Source organism: Pavona decussata, unplaced genomic scaffold, assembly GCF_977016875.1.
Source record: "Pavona decussata unplaced genomic scaffold, jaPavDecu1.1 SCAFFOLD_192, whole genome shotgun sequence".
NCBI lineage: Eukaryota > Metazoa > Cnidaria > Anthozoa > Scleractinia > Agariciidae > Pavona > Pavona decussata.
In genome coordinates, this window is record NW_028145601.1 from 1,072,011 (window position 1) to 1,082,075 (window position 10,065).

General features: G+C 38.5%; 1 protein-coding gene across 1 annotated transcript in view; it reads left to right on the plus strand.

The window, feature by feature from the left end:
* LOC146462062 (ectopic P granules protein 5 homolog) overlaps window positions 1-9,358 on the plus strand; it is a 45,172-nt gene extending 35,814 nt beyond the window's left edge. The window contains exons 45-55 of the mRNA XM_085086084.1: window positions 11-96; window positions 421-517; window positions 898-956; window positions 1,170-1,259; window positions 1,854-1,917; window positions 2,735-2,879; window positions 3,709-4,065; window positions 4,455-4,587; window positions 5,310-5,519; window positions 6,331-6,442; window positions 6,929-9,358. Of these exons, the coding sequence (XP_084942210.1) occupies window positions 11-96; window positions 421-517; window positions 898-956; window positions 1,170-1,259; window positions 1,854-1,917; window positions 2,735-2,879; window positions 3,709-4,065; window positions 4,455-4,587; window positions 5,310-5,519; window positions 6,331-6,442; window positions 6,929-7,168 (1,593 nt within the window). The 3' untranslated portion in view covers window positions 7,169-9,358. The remainder of the gene's footprint in view (window positions 1-10; window positions 97-420; window positions 518-897; window positions 957-1,169; window positions 1,260-1,853; window positions 1,918-2,734; window positions 2,880-3,708; window positions 4,066-4,454; window positions 4,588-5,309; window positions 5,520-6,330; window positions 6,443-6,928) is intronic.
* Window positions 9,359-10,065: the final 707 nt, after the last annotated feature.

Sequence of the window (10,065 nt, forward strand, 5' to 3'; positions counted from 1 at the left end):
CTTTTGTTAGTTGTATCCTGTATGCAAGAAGAGTTTTAATTTTCTTGGACTCGTATTTCCCCTGATTGACTGGAGTAAAATCATTTCTGTTTACTGGTAAGTATCGCTCGTGCTGTGTACAGTGTTTCTACCTTTTGGTTCTGGCTGACACCCTAACTATTTAGCATTGTGCTACGAGATTACTCGTTCGGTCGGTCGGTCGGAGGGTTTAACATGATATGAATGTCGATAAGCTACCCTCCTCAAGCTGAAAACACATGCGGAAAGTGTTCTTTTGATCTCGAAAATCTGTTGTGTAGTTTTGGATACATCATGAGCTGAAAGGTTCAAAACGTATCAGTGTTTAACAGTTTAGCTGGGAGATGTTTTTGATGAATGTTGCTACAAAGATTGATAGTTTTCTCTTTTTTCATTCACCAGTGAGAGCCAGACATCCGAGGCTGTGACACGTCTTCACTCATCTTTGTTTCATCTTCTTGTTATATTTGCTAATGAGAAGAAGACCGTGGCCGAACAGGTAATCTACCGATCGCACTGTTTCCATACGAATGTCTCTGCGATGTTCGCTTTATTAGTTCTTTCATTGATACCAGTATCAGCAAAGGCATAGTCTGGAGAGCAGTCATTTTGTTTCTTTTGTGGTCTTTGTTCGAAAGCGGTCGTTTCGGCAATCAATCAATCAATCAATCAATCAATCAATCAATCAATCAATCAATCAATCAATCAATCAATCAATCAATCAATCAATCAATCAATCAATCAATCAATCAATCAGTCAGTCAGTCAGTCAGACAATCAATCAATCAATCAATCACTACCTATCTAAGAAACCCCTAATTAATACTTTTAAGGAAGTAAAATAGCTTTTAACTATTTGTCTTTCGTCTGTTTATGCAGGGTATGCAGAAGCTGCTTGACAGTGCACTGGCATTTCCTTGGCATTACCTCGATGGAAGGTGTGTTGGGTAACCTGTCAAAATTTATACGGACTATTATTACGATAAATAAACATTTCAGTTTCTCCTTAGCATACAGAATTGGATTATCAGAATTACAGTACCTACTGTGACGTGATATTAAACGACCAAACAACCTCAAATTGGCCCGTACATGGTCGCTTTCACGGCGGTCAGTGCCCCGATTAACATGCGTGCGTTCTTATTCCTTAGGTCTTTCGAAGAAGTTGTGTCATGGCAGGTTGCTAATGGTAGCGCAGAATTAGTTCTTCAAGAGAAGTCCTCCATATGGTATGCCTTGAGGTGTGTATCTGAAATAGAACTAAATTCTTGCTGGTGATCGTAGAATTCTTGCTGCACTGAACTGAACTGAACTGCGTTACCATCAAACCTTTTTTCTTTCAGTCGGTTAAAAGTTTAGCTGTATGTCTGTAGTCTGTAAACAAAAGGGTAGTGTGTTACCATTCAGATAAAGGCTGTTGCTATTTACTTTCCTGTGACATTTTTGTAAATATCAATTTTTAAAGAAGCAGGGTGGTGTAGAGAGGTAGACGGTGGAAAAATAGTAAATGGAAAAGGGAGAAAAACTACCCTTAGTCTGGGAGGGGTTCCTTTCTCTCTCTATTTTTATCGTCAGAACCGTTTTATCCTTCCCACGAACCGTTTTATCCTTCCCACAAATTGACGCTCGGAACAGGCCGTTTGTTTCTAATCTTCTGATCGTAAACTGAGTTCCGTCATCGATCCTTTAAAGTTAGTTCGTACCCATAAAGTTTTGATTCACCATAACTTCAGTTTATAGTTGTCATAAATATGATCAGATCTACAGTTCTCACCCTGCCACCCTCCTAGCCTGCCCTCTTTGCCGCTCTTATCATTGTCCTTGTTTTACTGCAGACTTATCCGAGCTGCTGCGGGGATTGTGATCTCTGAAGATGGCTCCATGCAGCCAACACGCCCTGTAAGTTGGAAATGAATTGTTGTCCGTTTTGCAGTTAGGGTTGTGAAGAAAGTTGCTAAAAACTATTTTAAAATTCAGAAGGCAACATTTTGGGAGAAGTCTTACTTTTTATAAGCTGCCTATTTTCCAAGTTTGAAAGTCAATTGCGCTAACGGGAATTTCTCGGCAATTCAGTGATGTTGGATAATATAACAAAGACAATAATGATGTTAGTGGAACATGATGCCAGACACCTTGCTCAACTACCGACCTTTAGATGAGATGTTTTTGTCGTTAGCTTTACATAAACTCAATAAAAAGGCAAAAAGGAAAAGAAAAAACCCTTCTTCCCAAATATCGACTAGGGAATTTTGCAGTTACCGGTTAAATGTGTTTTTTGTAGTTACTCCGTTATCTCGCAATCTTCTCCGTTTGTATTTGTAAAATGTGTGAAAACAATGAGAAAGGTCGAAAAGTAGCCGATTATTACTTGGGGTGATAATTGTAACAGCAATAAGCCATTTGCAAGTTGCTGCGAACTTCATCATGAAAGTGAGGCTAAGTGCAAAGTTTTTATTATGAAAATTAGTTTTCATTCATATGAAAACAAAACAAATTTTCATATGAAAAGCGTTGCACTGACTTAGCCTCGTTTTTATAATGAGGTTTGCAGCAACTCGGAAATGGCCTATTCAGAAACTTAACTAGATATTCATATTCGCGTATTTGAGAACACAGCGGACACGAAACTGCGATGGTGCAAAAATCATTATTACATATTTATTTTTGCTATAGGAACGATGCTTAAAAGACCGTTTATTCCTTTTAATTCTTTCAGGACACTGCAGTGAAACGCGCGTCATACGTCCGCTGTGTAGCTAGCCTGTTGAGTCGATGCTCGACAGACAAGAAGCTTAAAGCCACATTGTTTGGTCCTGTCATCTCGTTTGTTCTCACAGATATTCAGTCTGTTGCAGGTTCAGGTCAGTTTGTGTTCATTAGTTTGACAAATACCAAACCAACGAACATGTTGATTTAGTTGCTTGATATATTTGAGAAGCTCGTCCAAAGTTTCCATGAATCAAGATTTTACGTTGAAACTTAAAATCATGTAGCGGTCACCCCCTTTTGGTGAAAATTTGTGTTTTCTCCTTGGCATTTTTTAAAAGTTCAAATATTCGTTTCGATAGTTTTGAGGTGTGTGTGAACACCTTAAGTATACTTCCGTTTGGAGTTGTTTCATCTGTTTAACCCCTTACCCCTAATATCTATTCACCCCCAACCCCTAATATATACCCCTAATATCTATTAACCCCTTACCCCTAATATTCTATTCTATTCTATTCTATTCTATTCTATTCTATATTCTATTCTATTCTATTCTATTCTATTCTATTCTATTCTATTCTATTCTATTCTATTCTATCAAAGAACAAATTCTCCTATCTTGTCCCTTTACTTTTCTTATAAAAGTACTGAGAAGAAGGTATTAAAATATCAAAAAATTCACCTTGGGTGATCATCTCCTTAATTCTCATGACCTCAGGGGTTGGATAGGCATAGATATTACAAGGAGAAATTTTATGCTGATCACTGTTAGGGCTTAAACGGTTCAGTGGTTCTTATTTTTAAGTTTGTAAATTAAATCTTCAACTGTAACCACGCAAATGAATGCTAATAAGAAGTAATTTTCTGTAGTGCTGTTTATTTGTTCGTTCCTTTTCAAAGTGTTTACAGAATCATTACCTTGGCAAACTTTGGAGGTGACTGAGGGTTTTTACAGGTATTAATTAACTGTCGTTTTGCTGCCAGGTGTGGACCCAGCGAGCACTGCTTCAGAGGTGTGTCTGATGATGTCCGAGGAACTTAACCTGTTGAACAACTGCTCCCCCGTGGGGGATGTACTCAAAGTTACACTGGACTTCATACTACAGTTCATCCGGGAATCCTCATGTACGATGCTGGTGTTAGCTTCCATCCCAGCAGCCTGCAGGACCCTCGCTAGCATCCAATTTATGGTGTCTGTTGTGGAGACTGGAATCGAGTCATTTTTCGCCAAGCACTCTTCCCCAGTCTCCTCTGATTCTCAAGCTAGCTCCGATGGGGGCTGGGAAGTAATAGTGCCGAGTGTAGCGGTCCCAGAGCTTGCGCAGGATGAATTTGTGCAAGGTTGGTTGGTAGTTAGCACTGCTGTTACTATTTATTTATTTATTTTGTTTATTTATTTATTTATTTATTTTAGTAATTTGATGGTTCCAACACTGCGATAATTACATAGGTGCCTTTAAAGTGATAAACGTTTTTCGAATGATTTTATTCTTTTGCTAAAAAAAGCGAGTAAAGCTTCCCTTTATCAAACGTTTGTAGGAGTCAAAAACGCGAGTAATAAAATTTGCTTTCAAGCAAGCACAAATTAAGGTGATCGTGGTCTTCGTTCGTTTCGTTTAGATTAGGGATTTACAAAGCTGTTTTTGAACCAGAATACAACTCTCTTATTTAGAACCGGTTAACTGACCGCCACGTTCTTTTAGTAACCTTTCACTCTCATTTTATTTTAGAGTGCGTCAAACAAGGCGCCCTGCTTACCCTATACACAAACATCCTCCTCAAGTTATCCACATGCCAGAGTCCAGTCCAAGAAATGTCTGTTCTTACTGATATGGTTACATGGTGTACGCACATTAAAGTCAGGTAAGACGTTAAAGATCAGTTACAATAAAAAAAAAGCACCATTTGAAGTCGCGGGAAAAGGTCGAATTTCTATGTCTTGAAGCATACCTTTTTCAGCATCAGATGTCTACAGATTTAAACTTATTTTATCTTGTAATCATCTGTTGTAACTATACTTTTCTTTCTATGTTAATTTTATGTAAATAGTGTGAAATAAATGAACCTTGAACTTAGAATTAATCTGCTCGTCAGGACGCGTCTTTTTGTACTATCCAAATGTTTGTAGATAAACAGATAAAATTTTATTTACGTGTCAAATTAAAATGGTCGAGGTAAGACCCTTTACCAATAGGGGACACCTAAAATTAAACTATACTAATACAATTGCACAATAAAAATTATGAAAAGTTAAAACTAGCCATTGCAAAGGTGGCACCTTGTACAATAGGACATTTTCACTATGGCGTCATTTGACTACAACTACCAGAATCCTTCAGTTTTTTGTTTTCTCGTGCTAATTAGAGCTATTGTTCTTTGCTCTCCACTGGGATTACAAAATTTGAATTTGAAAAGGAAAACGAAGTGAATTCTGGTAGTTGTAGTCAAATGACGCCATCATGAAAATGGCCTATTGTTGTCTAAAACTCTGCTTAAATCACGTTTTCTAATTAGAACGTTATAAATTTCCTCAAGATCTTTCCTCGGCAGCTAACCTTTTACTTGTAACTTTTTTTGGTTTTCAGGCGCGAATTTGAAACCAAAGTTACCTTACTGTGGCACAAGATTCTTCAAGTGTCCGTTAGGCAGGTATATTATGCTAATGGCCCGCTCAATGATCTCGCCAAGCAACTGTCCTTCCTCGTGTCCAGTCTACACTCGTTAGGTGAAGATAAAGCGTCGTCTGGTTTGTTAGGAGCCATTGGTTTTGGAAAGAAATCTCAGCTGAGTGTCAAGTGAGTATAAACATTTCTTGATGAGCAAACAACAAGAATATTTAAGCAAAATACTTCAAATGTCGCTTGCTGTGTTCTCAGATCTTTTTATAATGTTTTAAAGGCACATTTGTAAAACCTGATACAGTTTGATTTGTTCGGATTCCTTAGCCGAAAGCCGGAAACGAAATCTTATTCCCTAAATTTCCGAGATAGGTAAGGTAAAATCTTTATTTAGACACGGTGTTTCCTTCAGGACTATACAATAATTAATTTAAAATCTAACTACCTAACTAAATTAATGTTGTAAATAGCTACTACAATAAGAGAAATGATAAAAACCTGCTTTACAAGGAAGCCGTGTATAAAAACAAAGTAAAATTTATATGACTACTGTCAAAATCATAATTCTTCAGCTTAGATTTAAATTATGAGTTGATATTTCGCCAGCACAGAAACTATTCCGAATAGGCCAATGCTAATTTCGACGCTTTTTTGTGTCGGTGCACTGCTGCATAGTTCGCCGGCGCTTGAAAGTGGAACACTTTGTAGAAGGTTTTAGTGTAGCTCTAAGCGTAATATGTACAGATCGGAATGTCATACGCGAATATGATGCGGCGTTTTGTACTGTTTCTGTTCACATTCTTTGCCAGCACATGTGAACCTAGTCTAAGAGGGTAATCCGTTGGTGTAGATAGATTTATATATATTTGTTTGTACGATACTCCTTTAGCATTAATATTAGGTTTTTTAACCGTTAACTGATAGAATTTTCCAGTTGGTGGTAATTCAGAATGTTCTCTGAATCGCTTTATTTATGCTTCCCCTTCAGATTCCGATTCATGTGTCGAGCATTAGAAGCGTTTCTGTTGGCTCAGATGCCGTCTAACTCGCTGCTGAGACTGGAAGCTAAAGCGCCGGGATACGTGCGAGAACCAAAGAAGGTACAGAAAACATTCATCCATGAAACAAATACGAGTAAATCGGGTCAAGCGCGGGAAAACGCGTGCAAATGCGTGCAAGCCAGTCGCGGTTGATTTTTTTTTTTTTCGAATTCTGATTGGTTGAGAAAGTAGGACGAGCATTTTTTTAACCAATAACAGAGCGTACCTAAACCAAAGCAAAAGCAAAAATATTTTGACACTCAATTGAAACCCGCTCTAATAGCCACAATAAAATTTCTGCTTGTGCTTACGTTCAAGTTTCTAATGGTGTCGAGTCTGTTTTAACCTCGAAATTAGGGCCGCTTGGACTTGGGTCGCCAGTGGAAAAAAATTTAAATTTTTCTTCTAGTTGACACACATTCTACAATTATGATGAAGTGATTTTTTTAATCAATTATTAAGTAAGACAGTGGAATTGCCTCTCGCAGCAATGGGTAAAGAGGTTATCATGAGCTCTTATAACTTGCCCTTACCTTTCCATTTTAGACCAAGCAGATGGCGCCTGGGGGAAGGATTGTTTCATCGACTGCTGAAGCTGAACAAGCTCTAACTAACCTGGAGGCTCTTCGTTTTAACAAACAGTACACTGTTCTAGCGGAACAGATCATTGAAGCCCATACCTTCATAGCTAATCCGCTGCATTCTCTTATGGAAGGACCCCAATTTGTTGTGAAGCTTGTACGGCAGCTGTTTCCTGATGAGAGAGCGCTGGCGATCATCGCTTAGTAAAAGAGAGATGTCATGATTAAATTATATGCTTCGCTCGCAGTCTCAAATCCTGGGTCATGGAAACGTGGTTCTAACTTTGATTCTGTGGATGCATCCCTGAAGTGTCATCATTGAAATGAAAGCTACGGAGACGTACCTTCCTGTGGTCGGGGTTACAATACGAGGTGGTGGTGCTAACGTCATAGTCTGTGGATGAAATCCTAAACTGTGATCATTGAAATGAAAACTACTGAGCAGCGCTCTCCTTTGAGGCTGTTTAGTACCTGGTTATTCCGTTCTACTAAACTTTACTTTTCGTCGGTGTTGTTCTCCATTATTTTTCAACGCGATGTTCCTGTTGTTTTACCTTCACATTTTTGTAATGAAATTTGCACTGAAGGGCGGCAGTGACTGTCTTTGTTTGCCGTTTTCACCCTGGCATCATTTGACTGCGTCTAACAGAAGTCATTCCATTTTCCTATTTCCTGATTATCAGTATTTTAACTTGGGGCGGTTTTCAATTGAGTGTCGAAAGTATTTTCGTGGTTGCTTTGGCTTTGCCTTACTGCGTTCTGTGATTGGTTAGTAAAACTCGCGCCACTTTCTAATCCAATGAGAAACAAATGCGACTTGGTCGCACGCGTTTTCCCGCGCTTTAAGACGCCGGTTGCATATATTTGCTTCGAATTCTGATTGGTTCATTGGGCTGTTTACGTCTGTTATGACTGGCTAGAGTATTTACTTTGGTTTAGATTACCACACTCAATTTAAAAACTCTCTATTAGACAAATATTAATAACAATAATAATAACAGCAACAACATATAATAAATATTTATAATGCGCTAATTCCATGTAAATAGGATAAAAAGTAGTAGTTAACAGAAGTACGCACATTTTTTGTGATTAGCATAAGGAAAGGAAATTGGATTGCCAGTCAGATGATTCGTAGTGCAAACTAGAGTTACACTTAATGTGAATTGTTCAATTTTTGTCTCTCCGGGACGAATTGTGAGGCGTCGCGGTATTATGAAATGCAAAAAAAAAAATTGCTTTGTCACGGAGCAAGTAAATGTTTGAAAATAACGAAATATCCATACCCTGTTGAAGGCGTTTGGAAAATTGAGAGAGGCGCTTCCCTTCTTGAATGCCTTCTTGGAATGGGTCAAGAAATTTAGTGTAACCGACTTTATTAGTCATTATCAAAAAGAGGTCAATTTATCAGATATTTTTATGTCATGTTTATATGTTAAGTTACCAAAATGCGAAGTGTGTACTTCCCACTAAGATGTGTCGTTACAAAAGAATGTTTACAGATATCTTGAAGTTGAGGCCTGTAATAGAGTTCTTGTATCTGTTTCTTTTCTTTTTATTTTTCTCTAAGTATCACAGACATTTCTGGCCTTTCCACTTATGGCGTAGAAGCGAGTGAAAAGAGGAAGATTCCGGAGTCAGTTTCCGTAGTCTAAACGAAAATAATTTAGCAGGTTGTGTGGTGAATCAGCTATAAATTTAACTCATTATTAGATGTAAATTACCATCAGGACTTTCGTGGCCACTACCAGCAGCGGGACGTTTAATGTTACCACATTCTGACGCAAGCCACTGGACACCAAAACAAGATTTTCCAGTCATCGCCTAAAAGCAAATCCAGCAACAAACTCCGGTTCACAGGGTCCTCTCTCTTCCTTGTGATAGAGGAAGAGAGAGGACCTGGGAACGAGGGGAACATTTTACTTTCGGTTGCTGTTCGTGGCACACCAATGTCTGTTCTTAAATTTTCTATCTTAAAATGATTACGACCTTCCTTTCAATGCTGGAGTTGTGAAATGTCCACCTCCCTAAATTTTTATCAGTTACTCCGCGGCACGGAGAATAAAAAATGCCAGCACTGTAGCGACATGAAACCTTGCAGCCTCGTCCCTATGTTTGAATCGTGGAAGGAGGACGTGGCTGGGTGCTAAGCAACAAGGGCTTTGATGACACGCTGATATGATAGCTTTTGAAGGGTTTTTGTTGTCTCTCTAATTGGACAGGGTCAAATATTAGGCCATCTCAAGGAGAATTTGCCGAACTTGGCAAAGCCGGAAGGTCGCCTTATTTCCCCAATAGGAAATTCCTAAGAAAATGTAACATATTTACTATAGTTTATATCAAATAATTTTCACTTAACTGATTTCAATAAAGAGAGAATTGCAATTTGAAACAAGTGATTGGTCATTAACTTCGTCACAAAGAACAGGCTTTGTTCCTCAATCGCTCGAATAGGAGAGGGATTGCAGGAAACAATACAGTTGTTCTTTCAAATTGCCGTGACTGGGACCCGTTTCTCGAAAGCCCCGGTAACTTACCGGGCCCGATAAGTATAGGTTTAAATGTCTTTTTCGCCGAGTACACGATGATTTACGGACATGGTTCTTGGCCAATATGTTCATGAAATTATAAGATTTAAAAATTTAGTATTCAAAGCTAACAAAAACTGACTTCTGTTTAGAAACATGTATCACCAAAGACACTTACCGGGGGCCCGTTTCTCGAAAGTCCCGGTAACTTACCGGGGCCGATAAGCGTCTTTGGTGATAAATGTTCCTTAACAGAAGTCAACTTTTGTTAGATTTGAATACTAAATATCAAAATCTTATAATTCTAGGAAAACATTGGCCAAGTGCCATGTCTGTAATCACTGTAATCGGCGAAAAAAAAAACATTTAAAAACATACTTATCGGGCCCGGTAACTTACCAGGACTTTCGAGAAACGGGCCCCTGGCCCGCTAGCCGTAGGCCAGTCCATTGCGATTAATAATTTGGAATAAAAAGTTAAATAACTAACTGAGCCCGAATAGACTGTATTTGGTCAAAAAATGTTCACAGAATTTGTCCATGGGCATATGCTTTCGGTGGGACGGTTTGAATTC